Source organism: Melozone crissalis, unplaced genomic scaffold (assembly GCF_028551555.1).
Source record: "Melozone crissalis strain CALT ecotype California unplaced genomic scaffold, PUWL_Pcris_2 ptg000006l_1, whole genome shotgun sequence".
NCBI classification, from domain to species: Eukaryota; Metazoa; Chordata; class Aves; order Passeriformes; family Passerellidae; genus Melozone; species Melozone crissalis.
The window spans coordinates 32,113,134-32,132,652 of NW_026535784.1; the positions used below are offsets into that span (position 1 = coordinate 32,113,134).

At 36.3% G+C, this 19,519-nt stretch overlaps 1 protein-coding gene across 4 annotated transcripts in view; it reads left to right on the top strand.

The window, feature by feature from the left end:
• Positions 1 to 19,519, top strand: part of NEK1 (NIMA related kinase 1) — a 42,783-nt gene that overhangs the window by 13,122 nt on the left and 10,142 nt on the right. For 3 of the 4 annotated variants that reach the window (XR_008484387.1, XR_008484388.1, XM_054295627.1), the window contains exons 11-24: positions 1,285 to 1,442; positions 3,693 to 3,752; positions 3,887 to 3,934; positions 4,027 to 4,098; positions 7,064 to 7,245; positions 7,328 to 7,459; positions 10,739 to 10,841; positions 13,774 to 13,857; positions 14,379 to 14,462; positions 14,957 to 15,049; positions 16,063 to 16,158; positions 16,650 to 16,823; positions 18,297 to 18,365; positions 18,444 to 18,675. Coding sequence is in view for 2 of the 4 variants with exons in the window: in XM_054295627.1 (XP_054151602.1) it covers positions 1,285 to 1,442; positions 3,693 to 3,752; positions 3,887 to 3,934; positions 4,027 to 4,098; positions 7,064 to 7,245; positions 7,328 to 7,459; positions 10,739 to 10,841; positions 13,774 to 13,857; positions 14,379 to 14,462; positions 14,957 to 15,049; positions 16,063 to 16,158; positions 16,650 to 16,823; positions 18,297 to 18,365; positions 18,444 to 18,675 (1,587 nt within the window). In the remaining 2 variants the exon portion in view is untranslated. The remainder of the gene's footprint in view (positions 1 to 1,284; positions 1,443 to 3,692; positions 3,753 to 3,886; positions 3,935 to 4,026; positions 4,099 to 7,063; positions 7,246 to 7,327; positions 7,460 to 10,738; positions 10,842 to 13,773; positions 13,858 to 14,378; positions 14,463 to 14,956; positions 15,050 to 16,062; positions 16,159 to 16,649; positions 16,824 to 18,296; positions 18,366 to 18,443; positions 18,676 to 19,519) is intronic. The other variant, XM_054295628.1, reaches the window with a different exon arrangement.

Consider the following 19,519-nt stretch of genomic DNA (forward strand, 5'->3'; position numbering starts at 1 on the left):
TAATGAAAAATGGCTAATGAGAAGTATGATTTCTTCCAAAAAAATGTGGGATGCTTCATTAGAGATTCCAAGATAAAGCCCTGGCTTCAGTCTAATTCAGCAAAATTTCTGCTATTGTTAACAAAGATTAATTCTGTCAAGATGGTGTTACTTAATTTTACTGCATTAGTTTGCCCTTTTTTTCCCCTAGATTTCCTTCCCAGGTATTTTATTTCCCTGTAATTATCTGATGCCCTGGCAAGGGCTTTGGTATCTTTTCATAGTGTTGCTGACCTCCTATTCTGTGGTAAGAGAGCCCTGCTAACCCAGAATCAAACCCACAATATTGGTGCATGTTCAGGAACTCTATGGGGAAAGCAATATCCCTGAAGGCCATTGAAGCTCTTTTAGGACATTAGCATTCCAGGTTTCAGTTCAGTATTGTTAGTGGGGAAGGGCCTGTCTCTCCATTCCATTAGGAGCCCTCTTCCCTGTGTACATGAGCATTGTGTAGTTAAGCAAGGCAGCTGAGTAAAGTGTCTGTTATACAGCTTGAAGGATTAAGAAGTAAAAGCACAGGAATTGTTTTCTTCTATTCCTTATCAAACATTAAACTTAGACAAGCTAATACATCAGCTTATGTGAATAAAGTGTTAGTGATTTGTTACAGGGTCAGGAGGATGCCCATGCACACCAAACTCGAGACCCAGCTGTGAGTGCAGAGCAAGTTTTCTTTTATTGGTAGCAGTAGCAAATAATACATACCAACCCCTGGTTCCTGCAAAGCCACTGGGCAGGCAAAGGACATGGAGAGCCTGGGGCTCATGCAGGGAGCAGGCAGGCAGAGCACCTTCAGGGCATCCCCTGGATCCACAGTGTGCATCTAATCCTTGTCACCCCTCCACTCCAGACCCACACCTCAAGGCTTCTCCTCAGGAGTGGAATTTTTCCAGCTACACCAGAGTGGCTCGTGATCCTACCTGCATGCTAACAACAGCTCCATTGTGCGTTGCTCCTCTCTCACAGATTAAGTTCCCACTGATGGACCAATGCATTGTTTCTCATTCAAGGGTCAAGTTCCCACCAGTTACACAGTAAAGTTTTCCTCATTGTCTTGTGGATGTGCACAAGAGCAGACCAAATATGGCAGGGCCTCTGACACAACTTTGGTCCCTGACACATGGTTCACCCGTTTTTCTCTAGTTTTGCTTTCTAAGACTTTGGGAAAGGGAAATACCATACACTGGCCAGCCTGGGTAGCTCAAAACCAGGGGTTTTTCATTGTAGGGTTTTTCTTCTTTTCAGCTCAAAGACCAGTTCAAGAACCAACACTGACTTCAGTTGCACCAGCTCAGAAAATTACCAAACCTGCTGCAAAATATGGAGTGCCTTTAACTATCAGGAAGTCTTGTGGTGCACCTAAAAAGCCTAATGAGAAGAAGCCATTGACTAAAATTAGACAGGTAAGAAGCTAAGTTAGTTAAATTGAGCTGTTTTGTTCATACCTTATTCAAATACTGTGCCTTCCTTTTCAAAATGTCTTGGTATGTGGACATGCTTCATGCACCTGCAGAGAAAGTAGAACTAGTAGTTTAAATGCTTGGCTTGCTTCATTATTAATTGTTTGTTTAGTTGGTTTTAATATAATTTTTGTAAACTCCTATTTAGTCTTGGGTTTTAATTCCAAGGCCGAATTACATTTGTGTGTTTTCATTTGCTTTGTTGGTGTTAACCACTCATAGGAATATTGGAAGCCTGACAGTATACCAAGGTCATTGACACTGCAACCTTTGCATCTTTTTTCTTTGTTCCAAAATAATTTCAAATTGTTTTAAAAATAGGCAAACTTTTTCTAGCCATTTTACAAAGTGTTATTAGGCGGAGAAATTGTGTAATTGAAAGAGAAGTGTCCCAGATGTAATTTCATGAGCTAATTAGAAAGTTTTCTGTATACTGTCATAGAGTACTTCTAACCTTTCTTTCTGTTGTCTTCTTTGTATTCCTGATTACATAAAACTTTTATTTTCTCTCTTTATTCCATTAATTACTGCCTAGTCAGGAGTTGTTTTGGCTGTAGCTAGTTTTGAGCTATATACACATGCCAGACAACTAGAACCAAGACGCTGCTGCTTCAGGAAGGGAACTAGTTGAGATTTTCTTTGTTGTGGTGTTTATTTTGGTTGTTTTGGGTTTTTTTCCCCTACTCCCATGGCACTCCAGGGAACATAGCACTAAGACCTCTATCCATCTGTGGAAGTTGGTGGTGGATAGAAAATTATCCTGGAGATACATATTATCTGTGAAGTTCAACAGTTATCCAAGGTTTAGAGAGAAGCTCATTGATCACACAAGCCTTGTTGGCTCTTGAGACACAGTTTGAAAAAGCAGGAAAGGGAGAGTGCAGACTTCTTGTGTATCCTTATGAAATCACAAGGTTTATGTGTTTTAAGGCTTGGTTGCAAAACCATCTATGGGTCTTTGTCATGGGTTTCACCAGCCAACACTTACCCAACTTACCCTGAGACTTAATGTGGCAGGGGAGAGACTGAGGAAATATCCTCTTCCCACATGGAAGGAGTCAGTAATGCTATTTTAGGACAGTCTTTCTGTGAGCTGTACCTAGTGATGATCCCCCATAAGATGCAGGATAGAAACAGTGCCTACAACTTACAATATAAATTTTCTTCTCTGAGTCTAAGCTTGCAGCTCTTAGCTGGCTTCTCAGAGGAGTGTGTAACAATTGTCTCCTTTAATTAGTAATACTACATTAACATTATATTGTTACAAGTCTCTAAAGGTTTCCAACATCTGCAATACTTGATTTTAAATTAACCATTTGAAAGGATTGCATATTGTCAAAAGAAAGAGCTTCACAGTGCTGTGAAGCTCTGTGTGTTCTAGTATGGTCAGAAAAAAAAGCTTTAAAAGTAATGACGGCTTTTTTGAGAAGATTAGAGTAAACAGCACTTTTTGTTAACTATAGCTGCCTCTTTAACAGGTATTCAGTGGTGACTGTGTTGTCATAGGTAACAAGAACCTTGGTTAGAGTTGGAATCAAGTGAAGCATCAAGCAAAAGACCCCCAGGACAACCATCTAAAAAAGAGAATCTTAATATCTAGGCCCCCTCAAAGAGTTTCTATAAAGAAAGTGTTGTAATGAAGAGTGATACTGCCATAGAAGAAAAATTAAGACAAAGAAGATTTAAAAATCATTGCCTTCAGGTTTTGAAGAACTTTTAGTACAGGATGAACAAGTACCCCTATATCCTAGCAGTGCTTTTCACTTCAAACCTCCTGAATATCAAGTATTTTAAACCCCATTTAGTGCACACTCAGTCGTGACTTAAGAATATGTTTTCTGATAGAATTTTTCTCTCATTCTGGCATCATGCTGTCTAATTTGAAGTTTCACCTTTTATGCAGGCATTTCCAACCCCATTGATGAAAATTATTCCAGTAGAAAAAAGGAGCAAAAATGTTTGGAATATCATGAAATCATCTCTTTTCAAACTGAGCAAAAGCCAAGTCCACAGAAAGAATGACAAAATACAACTTTCAAACCTTTCCTCCTCATCTTTTTTGCCAAACAGTATATAGCAGTGATTTTTTTTTTAATCTTCATGGACAGCAATTGGATCAATAACCCATCTTGACAGAGACTTGACAGAGTAATGGCTCAGTAATAAATACCAAATTATATGCTTATTTTTCAGGAACCTTCAAAAAAGAAAAGGTTAGAATTGCCTGAAAAAGAAAAGCGCCAGAGAGAGCAGGTAGATAAGAGTCTTCAGATTTTTCTTTATTCCCCCATAGAAATTTTCATTAAATACCTTGTGGTGTGGTGTGTAAGAACATGCAGTAGTTTCATTTCCCAGTTCCTTAACATGTTTATCCTTACACATTGCAGATCAGTTTACCGAAGGCAGATGAAATGAGAAGATTGGAAAAAGAAAGGGTAAAATATGTTTAAAATGTGTTAAGAGTGAAGCTCAATTTTTACTTAGTGGTTCCTTGAATTTTGTTTTCCTGTATTGTTTTCTCCTTCAGATGGAACGAATAAACAGAGCCAGGGAACAAGGATGGAGGAATGTGCTTGGTTCAGGTGGAAGTGGTGTTAAGGTTGGCAGCAGATGCAGAAATGTGGTGCAGTGTGCTTCCCCCCCACCTTTGATTGTGTGAAATGGTCTTCTCTTTTCAGAAAGATTTGCTCTTGGAGGTCAACTCTTGAAGCTGTCCATTATAAATCTGTGGATAATTTGAGATAGACTGTAACAGCTCCTCCCTGGCCTTTTGGAGATTACATGCAATTTTCATTTTTAATGTTTCTAAATTTCTGAATCTTGTCTCTTTCTGCTAGCAATGGTTTTCATGCACCACTTTCTTATTTCTACACCTGCTTTTGCTACTTTTCCTGTGCTGAGTGTATGCATGAGCAGCTTCTTTCACATTCAAGTTTGTTCCTAAATTTTTTTTTCCCCAGGTTTTCATATTATAGTAATGGACCTCTTTCCTAGTATTAAATACTTGTTTCTAAACATCCCTTCTAATTTAGCAACGTAAGTGTTTCTATATATCAATAAGGTGTTCAGGAGGGGGGTAAAAATTTCTGAGTAAATCTAATTATTTTTAATGCAGTGTGCTGTTTAGCCATTCACTTTGTACATAATTTATTCTGATTCCCATGACTGTTTCCTTTTCCCTATTTGGGCATGTCATAGTTTTGTGGAAACCTAACTGTCCTGGAAAGTAATGTCATCAATTTAGTTGATTATAAGGGTCTGGGTATCAGACAGCCAGTATAGGAATTTAAGTAGTATGATGGTAAGTCTGTCTGACAATAGAAAGTGGATTGAAACACAGGCATTTGTTGTGGTCAAAATACTGGGCATAAACATCTTCAGTAGGGTTTTTGTAAGCAAGCTTTGAGCAATAAAGTCAAAATGGATAGAGGTTTTATTACTATTCTCTGTACAAAAATGAGGAATACACAAACACCAACCAGGTTTCAGTAGCTGCCTATTAAATATTTCCTTTCAAAATAGATATCACCTTTGGATGTGTGCCACACATCATTATAAATAAAGCTTAAATATAAACACAAACTTAAGCATACCAGACTTTAAAAACTACAAAGTGCTGATTTAATGGAAAAATAAAAGGAAAAAATGTAATTGGCTTCTTATGTTGTCCTCCTCTCCTTCAAGATCAAGTTGGCAGGCAGCAGTACAAGCTCCCATATAACATGGCATGCATGCGTCCTCACATTTGGACGAGAGCTGCGTGTGTTCCTGAACACGGTGTTTCTGATTAACTCACAGTTTTACTGTGAATGTATGAGCTGCTCTATTGTAGCTCCAGATGGCTTGTTAGCTGTATTCTCAGTTATCTAGGGAAACTGAGGCCAGTGAGTGTGTTTGTTTTCACCAAGTGTCACTGGTGTAAAACATCTTGGGAGATGGAAAAATCATTGAGATGTCTTCTTCAAATTGGATAGTTGAGTGTAAATCATACTGCAGGCTGCTAGTTTGTCATCATTTCAGGTTTCCATATACTATTATAATATTCTTGACTTAATTGTCTTTTTCCTTTCTCCAGCATGCAAGAACTATATCCAGCAACTCCCTGACAGTGCCGTTGAATAGCATTGTTCAAGCTTTCCAATAACACAAGCCATACAGCCTCTTACAAAGGCACAACAGTCATGCACTCCATGATTCTGCCCTCTTTTATTTTTGGTCTGATTGCTGGCACCTGTATCTGAGGAAAAGTAGAGAAAGACGTGGCAAGTGTTTGGCTTTGGGTTTGTGGTTCTAGCAAGTGCTGTAACTTTTCTCTAGACTGTTGAAGAGCACCTGCTTCATATCATTTGCCTGGAGAATGATGATCATTATGTAGAATTTCTTTATATTTTGGAAACTGAACTCTAATAATGATACATGAAACCTTGAATAGTGTCTAAAGACTTTTCCCTCTATTTGTAGAAATCATTGTCTTGTATAGTTATTTTTATTCAGACCAACAGTCTACCTGCATATTTGTTTGAATGCCTAGAAAATCCTTGATTTAGTACTCTTATCTGGATTATGGGGAGCCATTGATGGTACTGAACAACTGAAACTCAGAATGTGAGATAAATTCCATTGTCAGATATAGTGTCTTCAAGAACTTCTAAACAGGCAGTCTTAAACCTGTCACATCTGTACTCACCTTCTGAATTTATATTAAATACTTCAGACCACTCTGGAAGGTAGATTGACACTGTTGGTGAAACAAATTCCATAGATTTACTACCATGGGCTATTTGACTGCTTCCCCCAGGCATAAAGGAAACATTTTTATGCATGTGCTGACAACCTTAACCTTGTTTTGCCAGTTTCACATTTTCTGCATCCATCCTTGGCTATTACTGTACACAGCTGCTTGAAACATTATTTTTTTCATTATTTTCACTTGAAATTTCTGCAGGAATTCTAATGCTTTGAGAATGACAGGTATAATTTGCACAGAGCAGTGCCTTGTGGTAGATGTTCTCCTGGTCTGAGCTTTAGTAGAGAAGCATCACAAGTCTAGTGATGGAAATAAAGTGATAGGCTGGGTGGCAATGGGGATTCTCAGATAAATCTGCACATAGTACCATTCAGCAAACTTAAAACTGCTCAACTGTTTCCAGCTTCATGAAAAAAAATGTGTGTTTGGTTATAAGTCACTTGTTACTACTTCAGTTGGAATGTATCCCTTTTTTTTGCTAAAATTTTGATTTTGGCCATGTAATATTATCTGTCTCTGTTTACAGTTCAATGCAGTCATTTTCAGTGACTTCCAAACTGTGTGAGAGATGACTCATGTATAACTGTACTATTTTTAAAGGAAGCTAAAGTGGTGTTTTATTCTGAACTCATAATTAAAAAAAAAATTATCTATCTTGTAATTTGTTAAAATAGGAGCATGCCAGGGATAAAACTAGTACCAATTTATAATTGTTGCAGATTATGTTAGTATTATTACTTTGCTGGAGCGGTAGAAATTGGAAGAGCCTATTAAAAGCAGTATTTGTGATTTCCACCCTACCCCTTTTGGTTTCCAGGCACCATATTATGTCGGTGGAGGTGGTGTTGGTCCTTTTCCTGTATCTTCCAGAGGACGCTATGAACACTATCATGCTATTTTTGACCAGATGCAACAGCAAAGGGAAAATGTCTTCCGAATAGCTGAAGAGAGGGAAGCCAAGTTGAGAGCTAAACTACAAGACCGAGGAGTTGTTGAAAGGTATGGCTACCTTCTATTAGAAGCTGCATGTGGTCTGCTTTAGATGAAAGTAATGAAAGTTACTGTGCATATTTATCTACAGAGGAATTCCACCTGGAACACGTCCAGGAGTTCCTAAGGGACCTGCAGGTCATCACCATTTACCCGATGTTGGTGCAGTTAGGAAAAAAGTGAAAAGATTGAAGGAGGTGTCTAAACAAGCCAATGCAAACAGGTTGGACTATGATAATCTGTGAATCTGTCCCTCCATGTTAGATTCTTGTTCTGTGTCTGGTTTCATTTAGTAGTTGAGCATGTCTCAGAATCACTTCGATTCATTGGTATTGTGCTGTCTGTTTGTGCGTTAGACCCTCACAGACCACAATTCTTTTAGAGCCAATGCAGATCTTGGCTTTTCCAATAACGGAAAAAGTAGTTTACTAAGCAATTGTACCTAAAGTAGATTTCAGACAAAATTGGTGGCTTCATGTGGTTGCAGATAACAACATAAGCCTCCTCCTTTGCTTTGTTCATGGTTTGACTTTTTGTGTTACCTGACAAGATGCTTCTTTCTCCCATCATCTTATTCTTCCTGCCTTCTCTGCACCTAAGTGTCTGTAGTATTGCAAAGCATCTAGATTGATCCCAGAATTCTTGGTGGAAAACTTCTAGGAGCTTTCTTCATTGAGATCTGAATGCCAGGTGTTGTAATGGTGTACAACCTCTAATTTGGTATTCAAATAGTGAATTAGAAGACCTGAGTCTAATTACTGTAAATAGGGTATTTTTATATATAAAAAGATTGTAAGCAAGTACTGATTTTCTTTTTAATATTTTCACTCTTTTAAATAGCTTCTTCAAAAATTATTTACTCTCCTTTAGATCTCATAATATTGCCCAAGGAATTCTGCAGCTGTGACTAGGAAATGGGAAAATACCATTTTCTTGGAAGTTTAGTACTGTGAACATTACTAACTGACTTTGCTAGAGGCACGAATTTTCTCCTTTATTATTTAAACTTCTGCAGAGCCAATCATGTGTTCCATGGAGGAAGAAATAAATGAAGCTAATGTGAGAAAAAGGAAGTGGCCAAAGAAACCATTTATTCTTGTAAATTAAATTAATTCAATTTTATGTTCTAATATAAGATGTATTTGCAATTATAGGTTTTTTGCTATTTTAAAATTTGCAGCAATAACATCGTGCTTAACATTGATATTACAGTTCTGAAAGGTCTGAGGTATATTTTATATTCCCTGTAGTAGGTTGGACTGTTGTGAGATAATTAAAATTCTACCTGGTACAACCTAGTACTGGAAGGCATCTTTTGCCTGCAGTAGTTAAATGTATTTCCTCCTCTATTTATTCTCAGTGCTTTGCACAAAGTGCACAACTCTTGCCTAGATTAGGAAGCAGTTTGACTCGTACATTTGAAAATATGAGATTATATTTGTCTGTACCTGGATAAACTATTTAAAATGCTTTAAAATGGAGAGAAACTATAGCAGAGTGCTGCAAATTATAAATAACACAGACTGGGAAGAGAAACCAATTCAGCATTTCTCAAATACATGAATTTGGAAGCACTCAATGAAAACACTGTCTCAGAAGTTTCAAAATAGGTAGAGATTTGGTTTTTTTCTCTTTATAGACTGGATTACTGTTAGCTGTAAATGGAGGTGCTGTTTCTTAGCATCTTAAATGCATTAAGAATTTTCATGTTACCGAGAAGCAATTTTATTATCATAGCCAGCCCAGCTGTATTTCCATCCTGGACTTATTCTTCCTGCTGAAGGCAAGTGATCATGATGTTCTGCTCAAAGAAAGAATTTAAATAACAAGAACTTTGTTAAAGATAGTCATTTTAGGGCACATATTGAAGAAGCTGAGAAATCTTCAAGTTGAAGTCTTTCATTGTACTACCACTTTTGTAAAGCTAAATATATTCAGTGTCAACAGTCTTGAAAAATTGTCTCAGGTAGAAGTGAAGCCCAGAAGAAATCTAGTTGAAATGTTTTAGGAAAATTAGTTGCTCATCTTTGGAGTAAGAAAAACCATTTTTATAAAATTTTGAGATAAGACGTTCCTGTGAATTTGGTTTGAGACAAATAGGACAGTCTTGGGTGTTTTTGGAAAGACCTCTCCTCCAACACTGTAAGGTTCATGATGTGTGACAGACTTCAGCTGCATGACAGGGCTTTGCTCAGATTTCATATCCACCAATTGAGTTCATATGTAGTTAAAACATAGAGTAAAAATCTTTTGGTGAATCAAGTATGTGTACACAAGGATTGACGAGTGTTTGTTTCTTTACCAGTAACACCTGTGTGGATTGTCGTGCCTTTTTAGAGCAGTGTTTGTTTTATTGTGTGAAAGTGGTTTTATCTCTGCCTTCCTTATAACGAATTGTAGCATCTGGAAAAAAATTCATTTCCTTTTTGATTGAGGGGTGAAGGGTCAAAATAATAAAATGAGAGTATTTTAATTTGTGTGATAATTATTTATGAATTACTAGAGCTTCCTGTATTGCAAAAGGATTCTTTCTTTAAGTGCCTCAGTCTAATGGGTATTGCTGTCAGCATATTCCAGTCTCTTCCTGACTGTTGCCAAACCCCCAATTGTCCTCAGTCAAAGAAGGCTCAGGGAACCTTGGAAAGGCCTCATCATTCTACCAGTTGTAGAATATCTTAAACCATTTCTCAGTGTTTTAGTTTTGTTTTAGTACTTACCTTCTCTGGGTCTACTTCTAAGGAATTTGTCAGAATCTGATTTCTCTGTGATGTTATAAATGTACTCAGACAGTTGCAGGATGCTCAGTTATGGTAAACTAAATGTAGCCTTCTTGTCTTGCCAAGCAGGTCCCTGACAGGGGTGAAACTTGTCAAAAAACAATAATCTTGTTACAGCTAATTCTAGGGTAGGAAAATTCCTTCATGGACCCTTCGAAAACAAACAGAAAATGTCCCCCAAGATTCTCTAAAAGGAATTGCAAGAACACTGAGCACTGTAGTAATTCCCTAAGTGGCAGAAACTCTTACTGCAAATATAGGACAGTCTTGAAAGGCTGTCACAGTATTGACCTTACTGATTGGCTCGTGTGATGAGTTCTTGCTCATCTCTAAAGGGAAATCTTGAAGGAATCTTCTTTTTCACAAATCAGAACAGTAATGAAACAAGCTGAGACACTTCCAGAAACAATCATACCAAGACTGTGTTTTGACATTCATTTTTCTTTCAATGACAAGGATCTGGAAGGACAACAATACAGTGGTTTGGATTTATTTTTTTAGTAGTTCTTCTTACTTTTAGTAAGCCTATTTTCCTCCATTTTGTGCAAGTGTGACTTGTATTTTGACTGATGAAAGGCATTTTTTGAAGATGTCTTACTCATATAAAGTTACTTTTTTCCCCTGCGTGTTCTAGTTAGAATAAGTGCGGGGGGGAGGACAGTGGGGGTGGTGTGTTTACAGTGTCATTTCAGAGACTTTCATCTTGCTGTGTTGAAATTACTCAGGCAAAAAGGATGGATAGCTGCAGATAGAGCAAAGCAAGTTGAAGAATTCTGGCAACGAAAGAGAGAAGCCATGGAAAACAAAGCTCGAGCTCAGGGACACATGGTATGAAATCTGGTCTTCCAGTGTGTATTACTGTTTCAGCATGCTTTGTGAGTCTTTGAAGTAGCATCATAAGTGAAATGCTGACTAAATGTTTTCCTTAAGTGTTGAAAAAACCACAGAGAATTGGAGATAAGTTTTCTGCATTTTCTTGCTAATTTTGATAAAACATAACATAATCATGTAGTACATTTCTCATTACTTCAAGCTTATTAACAAATTATCTTTGTTTGCGTGTGTCTAACTTGCTATTGTCAATTTTAGAAGATTCTTTTACATTCTTTTTCTGCTTATGCTTTAGAGTCTTGGTTAAAATTAAACTTCATGTTATACAGTAGCTTGAACCAAAAATGAAGTTTGATTAAATTGATACAGCTAATGATCAGACATAGTGGTGCATGCTAGGGAAACACATTCTGCTTAGTGAAAAGGTATTATGAATTCATCCATATCTGTCAATGCTGAATCTTCTAAAACCTTTACTCTTCAGAAATTAAGTAGAAGATAGTATCATAAAATGTTTATGCTTATGGTTCTAAATTCACTATTCCTTTAGGAAGTTTGTTTAAAACATATATTGGAAATGACTATGTGTTTTGATAACAAGGAGGGTTTTACTTCTTGGGTGCTTCTCTACACTATTCATATGCAATTCAGTGACAATATCTTTGTCAGCTGCTGAAATTGAACTGACTGTGCGGGAGTAGCAGTGAGATGAGACCAACAGCAGATTCATAGCAGCATCTCCTGAGTTATACCTGATAATCAGATGATGATTTAAAGCCAGGTCCTAATGTCAGGGATTATTTCACTTACAGTGAGCAATTTTTGGTGCTTTGATTCACTGCTTTCATGGCAAAGTATCCTTAGATTAGTATTTATGTTGTAAAATTAGTCTTCCTCTCTAAAACTATGGTTCTGTTTTTCTAAAACATTCAAGACCAGTAAATAATTTTGAAAAAAAAAAAAGAGCAATTCTTGTCACTACCTCTTCTTGGGCAGGTTGTTGTTAATACCATTCTCTCTTGGAAAGTTGTTAGCAGTACCAGTACTGCTTCCATTTTGTTCTTGATTTTGTTGGCATTGATATGAATTTATGAGATCAGTTAATTTAAGATACCCAACTATTCATGTTAATGTTTTTCAGTTTTCTCTAATGTGTTCAATGAGCCTAAACGTTTTAATCTTAGATGGTTCCCATAATAAAACAGGGAGGTTATGGAACAATTAAAGTAACTTCCAGATGTTTAAGACTTATAACTTGAAGCCAGAGTACCAAGTCCATTTCTGGATTTGTCATTGAAAGTGGAAGTTACCAACAGCTTCCTTCTATTTGTGCAGGAAATTAATTTGACTAGCTGGCAGTTGTTCTCATATGGGGATGGGACTGTTGTTTGGACAATGTTGATCTGAAAGGAGAAATCATCAACTAATAGTCAGCCTTTTGTCTGATGACTGGCACTAATTTACCCAGCTTCTATAAAATATAATTGCTGTCAATTTTAATTTTCAACTGACAGTCTAAATTTGACTCAGTAGTTGAGTTGATGGTACTTACAGACATCTGTTTTTTAAGACAGCTGCTGACCTAATTTGCTACTTCACTGTAGCTGTGTGGCATTGCAAAAATGAGTCCTGGTCTTTGAAAATTTAATGTAGCAGATGAGTAAAATAAACAATCTACAAAGAAAATCAGTTCTCAAAAATCTTGCTTCCAGTTTCTTTCTTAAGTGCAGTGATATAAATCACCATCAGTGATGGAAATACCTAAAATAACTTCAATGTTAGAACCAAGAACAGGGAAATTCCTTCAATAGTGCCAGTAAGGTTTTGTAAAGCTCAGGAACATGTATTAAAAAGTTAAAAATAAAACCAAATATTTTCTGAAAAGATGAATATGGAAAATATTATTTTACATTTTCTATGGCTTAATGCTCAAGCTGAAACCAGCATTCATGGGGCCCTTATGAATGTATAGAAACTGCTCTTCCTCAAAATTCCTTAATTTGTTCTCTGATCCCCTGATTGCTAAACCACTGAAGTGCAGTGGTGTGCTATTTCCTTGAGCTATTAATTTTTCTCAATCTGAGAGATTATTTAATCAGAATATTTGGATTCAGTCAATAACCTCACTGGAATATTTACTTACTGATGGTTCTCTACACGCAAGCTTGAGAAGGCCAAAGCCCCAGGCATTTTATGGGGCAGAAGGTCAATCATATGTTTGTGTGCTTGCTGTCTTTATTGTATGTTGCACTAACAAATCAAGGAATTTTTAACCTATTCAGAAAAAAAAATGTGGTATGTCATTAGTGAAATAATTAAAGCATTATTGATTGTCATCCAAGCAGAAAACATGAAGTCTACTGTTCTATACAGAACTTTCTTAAAGGTTGAAATCCTTTTGGTCACAAGTCACAGAGTACATCACATGAACCAAGTCTGCATACTGCCTGTGTATTAGACATTTAGCACAGCTTGTTAGGTGTAATGAGTATATTTTAGTGCTTTTTTAGATTTTTGACTCATTATTGTTAAAAAAGCTTAATCTAAGAACGTAAAAAGATTCCACTTTTTAACTCAGCAATGGCAGAAATCTCAACCCTGTGCTACCATTTTTAATATAACCCAGATGTAGAAAACTCATACCCATCACAATTTAGGTTTTCTAACCTAAAGTTTCTATGAGAAAATCAGAATCGAAGGGAAACAGCAACTATATTCTTAGAGCTCTTATTTCTCTCTTTGGCTGCTCAGAATTTTTAGTTACTGCTGTCATATGTTTCATGTAAGTGAAAAAGGTTTATTGGTTAACTTCAGAACATCTGCAGATCTTTGATGGATTTGGTTTCTTATAAGTGAACCATTATTGGATAAAGCAGATAATTTTACTGCCCCAGCCACCTTAAATTTGATACCATTAAATGGCAAACAGGGTACACTGCAAAACCTGGCAGATACCTATGGAGGCAGGTCCATTTCTGCAAGAGGAAGGAAATCCAGAAACAAGGAGGAAGAGGTATGCTTGCTGCATGTTTGCCACTTTGCTCATCACAAAAATAGCACTATTTTGACCTTAACTGTGCCCAGTTTCCCTGCATGGTTCCATCTGTGTAACAAAATTAAAGGACTTTTTTAATTTTTAGGAAATAATTTACTGTTAATGTGCTAAAGTTTGGGTGCGTTTAATTGTATTTGTTTTTAAAATAATCAAAATAGTAGTTGCTTACATCAGTCTTTCTCAGAGTGGCTCTTGAATTTGATACACATAAGTATAGCTATGTCCTAATCCTGTTGAGATAAATGCAACCTTTCCTAGCTTTCAGTAATGTAAAATGTGGTTATAATTAATACTGATAAACATACATTTTAATTACATGAGAATTTTTCTGGAGATTAGTATATGCTGGTGGAGTGATAACAATAATGTTGGGGGGTGGTTCACTCATTTTATTTCTTTGTGGTATCTGATATGTTTTAAGTTAACCTTACTGGAGAGAGTTTCCATAGAGCTGAAACTTGTTTCATTTCTTTGTGTAGGAATATTTGGCAAGACTGAGACAGATCCGGCTACAAAACTTTAATGAACGTCAGCAGATTAGAGCAAAACTTCGTGGAGATAAGGTTGGTTTAAAAATAATACTCAATACTTATGGAAGTTGAGTGTGGGGTGTGTTCTTTTACCCCTTGGTGAAGACTTTTGTTTTAGGCAGTTTTATATAGACATGTATTTTAGACAGTATATATTGTGAAAAAACCCTGGAATTCTAGAGCATCAAACCTTTCTTGTATCCTCACCTGCAGAACATGGAGCAGTGATGAGGGGTGGCAGGTGAGAGCCCAGCATTGTAGGCTACTTTCCTTGCAACAAGAGGCACATTCCTTTTTTCCTGACTTATTAAAGCTTCACATCTTTTAAAACCAATCCTCCCTGAAAAACCAAACAAATAAAACCCCCACTGATCTCAGAGACGAAGCTCTGTTGAAGTAAACATTGCATTTAAGCAAGGAGTTAGTGAAACTGACCCATGTTAGTCATATAGTCGGTTAAAATATTCTGAGTAGGCACTCATATCACTCAGTGTTTAAATACATGCACTGATGATAATTCCATGAAGACTTTCACTTTGCAGAGTGAAGCTGCCAGTTCTGATGGACAGGACTCTAGTGAGGAAGCAGAACTGAAGCGCAAGAAGATAGAAACACAGAAGGTAAGCATGGAGTGGGAGGAGATGGAAGTTACTGTTGTCAAATATGTTTAATATCTCATGAATTTTCTTATATTTCATCTTGCTATCAATAGTTTGTTCATGTGTCCACTACAAGGGGAATGGGGTGAGTTTGACTGTATAGAGCAAATAACTGTGTTCAGCTGCTTTATCTTGGTAATTTTAAAACACACAGACATCCTTGCTAGTCAAGGATCTTCTGTATCCCAGTCTTTGAGAATTCTCTCTAGGGTAGCTGTAGTCCTAATGGCAATTTGGTATAACTAAAACAGCATTTTGAGACTGAAGGGGTAAGGGAGATATACCTTAGACAACACCTTTCTTTTAGTTAAAGAATAAAGGATCCTTAAATGGGCTGACATGGATTATGTGTGGATTGGAATGTGAGTTATATAACCCTGTGATGAATTACATTTAAAACAAACACATTTCATAGAAATACAGTGTTTAATTAGAATTGTGGTGATTTAAAATCAATAACTAGTTCACAATACTATAGATAGCAACTATTGCTCTTATCTATTCCATGAAGTTCCCTCCACCATCTGCAAAGTACAGTGTAAAAATAAGCTAACTCTATGCCTAACCTGAAAACTTGAGGTGAAACAGCAAGTGAAGCTTTTTGTTTATGAGTAAGTTGGTAAAATTTAAACATAATATTTAATATTTTTTGATTAATGCATTTGTCTTCAAAGATAATTTTAAGTAGAGTTTCTAATTTTACATTAGTCTGTTTAAGATTACTATGTATATTAAAAATAGAACCATGCAAATCAAGAACTGCAATTAAATTTTGAGGAGTTGCCATTATTTCAACATAGATCATCAGTTATTCTACATGTGTGGTGATTTTGTCAGTGGAGTCCTCCTTTCATAGTCTATACAGTAGTGAGAGAAAAGGAGATGAGTAATCCAAGAATATTCCTTCTTAAAATGTTCCATGAAATAGGCTGCTGATGATTTCAAGTTGATCTTTTTTTGCTTGTTTACTGTAGGCTCAAGCAAATGCTCGTGCAGCAGTTCTGAAGGAGCAGTTGGAGCGAAAGAGAAAGGAAGCATATGAAAGAGAGAAAAGAGCCTGGGAAGAACATGTAAGAAAATAAATCTGTTATATGCAGTCACAGTATGTAGGGCCATATCTTTGTATAAATAAAATCCTATACTGTGATTTTTCAAGACAAGTAGTTCTGAAATTGGGGAGAGAATCCCGTGTCAGTCAGAATTCCCTAATTAGAAGCCTAATCTTAAGTATGCTTGCAGGGAGACTTCTGAACATCCTACCTAAGAATCATTAGGATCACCCCAATTATTTTATTAATTGTCTGTTAATGACCAAAACTTATTTTATTTTCTTTTACTTGTGTGTGCTATGGAACAAGTCCAACTAGTAATATTGTGAGTAGAAAAAGCAGGATGTGAAGCTGACAAACTGGCATGCAGTGGGCAGTTGTCCTTTGTATGAATGTGTGGCATTATTGTCCTTTTGTAAGGATTACATGAGCCTAATTGATAATACTGTGTTTAATGTGTAAAGTCCTGAAGTATATTTTTGATTTAACTTTTTTTAATTGCATCTATACAGCTGATTGCAAAAGGGGTAAAGAATCCTAATGTGCCTTTTCATATGGAAGCTACAGAACATAGTCCTATGAATGGACTACAAGAGTCTGGAGCAGCTCTTCCTAAGCCACAACTTCCAGTGAAGCCTGGTGTACCTGTCATCTCCATGACTTCTGCTTTGAAGGAAGTGGGTGTGGTAGGTACTTTTGCAAACAGGGTAAAATGAATGGAAAGGCAATAAGTAGTGACTGGAACGAGAATGTTTAGAGAAAATGTATAGGTTAGCTAGAAAAAAATTGTTAAGGATGTTTGTTGCTTCTAATTAGGGAAAAGAAATTTTAAAAAAATATAAAAAGAAACCAAAGCTTGAAAGCTGTTGAAACACACCTGTATGCTGAAACTGAAATTCATGTTCTGAGCAAAATAACTTATGATGAGCCCTAGGTGGCAACTTCCATTTTGATCAGGGCAGTTTTGTTCAGTTGAGCAAGACATCAACTTCCAGCATTTTCATCAGCCCCTTGAAGAGAGGAGTTAATGAGTTGGTTACTTGGTGGAAGTGAGCAGATAAATTTTGAATGATAGGACTATTTTATATTAATGATTGATTGTTTTCAGTGAGCTTGAAAGTGCTGAATATTACAGAGAAGACAAAGCCTAAGATTCTTGAATCTGTTAGTGCTGTCTCTTATTGTTGTCTAAAAGAGTATCCTAATTTCTATTCTGCATGTTCTCGGTCCTGATATTGTAAAAACTTACATGTTTACCTCAACTGCTTTATGTTACAATTGTGAACCTGAGCTCATGAGTGTAACCGTGTACAATTTAAATTTTTAACACAATCTATGTTAATTTGAATGCTAGCTTTTTTACATTTGCCTAAGCTCTTTGTAAATTTCAGTGTAGTGTGGTACTTCATACTGTATTCAACCCTGAGGGCTATAGCTGTGGGAATAGAGTGAAACTTACACTAAAGAATGTGTGTGAAATATAAAATGTTATACCCTGAAAGATGTCAGTTGGTAGCTGGAAAAAGGAAATCATATTTTGGACAAATACCTAAATCGTATTTTTTAATAAAGCATATTTTTTCCACATGGACAGTTTGTCTCACAGTAATGAGGACAATAAGAGACTAAAAAATAGCACTTAGAGCAATTTGAGTTGGAGAATACAAGCCTTGTACACAAAGGCTTGATTATAAATTCTACATTTTGCCTTCAGTATGTAGTTTGCTTATTTACATACCACTACATTTGTCTCTTTTCCCTTCTGTTTTTTCTTCATAAATTATCCTTGACTCTGTGCTTGCCACTTTTTTGGTTCTCTTGTAGAATTACTCATTTGTAGCAAAGGAATTCAGTGTTATCTTGCTGTAGAGGTTGTATCTGGCTTTATCTCTACATGTTTCATTCTCTAAAATCTCATTTGTCTGTTTAAATTGAGTGATTCACTTGCTCATCACTTTTAGATAGTGATTGGTTCAAAGATGGAAGGTGCCCTTGAAATTGTGTCTTTGGGATAGAATAAAACAGAATAATCAAACATTCTGTTTCAGTCTACCTGCAGTTGACATTGGAAAGGTTTTATTATGTCTATTACTATTCTCAAGAAAATTTTTTTCTGACATGTTCTTCTGCTTTCTATTTCATGCTTTGGGGACTTAAAGGATGAACATGTAATAACTGCTGTCCAGGAGTCTGAGGAGGAATTGAAAAAGCCAGATTTTGCAGTACAAGTATGTCAAATTATATAGCGTCATTTAGGTATGCTTTCAAGAAAGGCACTATTTTAATACATATGTTGGTCCTTTCAGAACAAGAGAGAAATTCTGAGAAGATTAAATCAAAATCTTAAAGCTCAAGAAGATGAGAGAGGGAAAAAGGAGAGTAAAAATACCTCTGAATTGGTTGGATCTGAAGATGGTAAGGAGCAGCAAGGTGACCAGCCACTTCTGGGAGATCGCAAAAAATGGGAATCTGGGGCCTCTGAGTTGGTCGTTCCTCTAGCTCAGCTTTCAATGGAAGATTCTTTCTCTGGAGCAGAGTGTAAGTTGTTGGGGTTTTTTTGTCACCATGGTATTACTAAATCAGTTTGCCATGTGTAGTGTGTGTTTTTATAAACCAACTACTCTTTATTATTATCATCTTGTTACCAGTTACAGGTCATGCACTTCTAAAAAGTGGGTGGTTATGTGTTCCCTTAAATAAGGAATGAGGCACAGGCTGAGTAGTTAAAAGCCTGCAGGAGATTCAATAAATAATTTCATAATTTCAACAACAAACAGTTACTTAACTAATAAAAAAGTATTTAAAATATATGAAAGATTCTTATTTAACTTGAAAATCCTGTTATTGTGTTATCAGTAGTGAAGAAACAACTGAGGGTTTTTCTCAATTTAGATCTGTAACTTATGTTAAGCCTTTCTTAGTGGTTTCCTTTCTTAAATCGAGATTGTTATTCCAGATTTTCCACTTTCCTTCTCTGTTTTTTTGGTTGAAACCTCTTTTTCCTGGTTTCACTATATCTTACTAAAAGTCTGTTTCACATTTTAGAAGGAAATAATCATTGAGAATGTGACAGACTTGCATCTTTGCATAGTAGTTTTATAGTGCTAGAATCAAGAAACTTTTTACTCTAGTTTTCTTTGGTGCTTTGTATCCTGTTTTCCTTGGAGGGAGAATGAACAGAAATAAATGTCAAAGGATAGCAAGACAAGAAACTTTCTTGTTTACCATTTCAAGTAAAGTTCAAGACAATTCCGTGCCAATGAAACATTGCTCATACTGCTTTCTTTTGGAGTGTCTGAATTTCTGAAAAGAGCTGCTGCTGCTGCTATTAAGTTGCATATGTCAACTGATATTGAATAACTGTTATTGATTGGAATTGGCA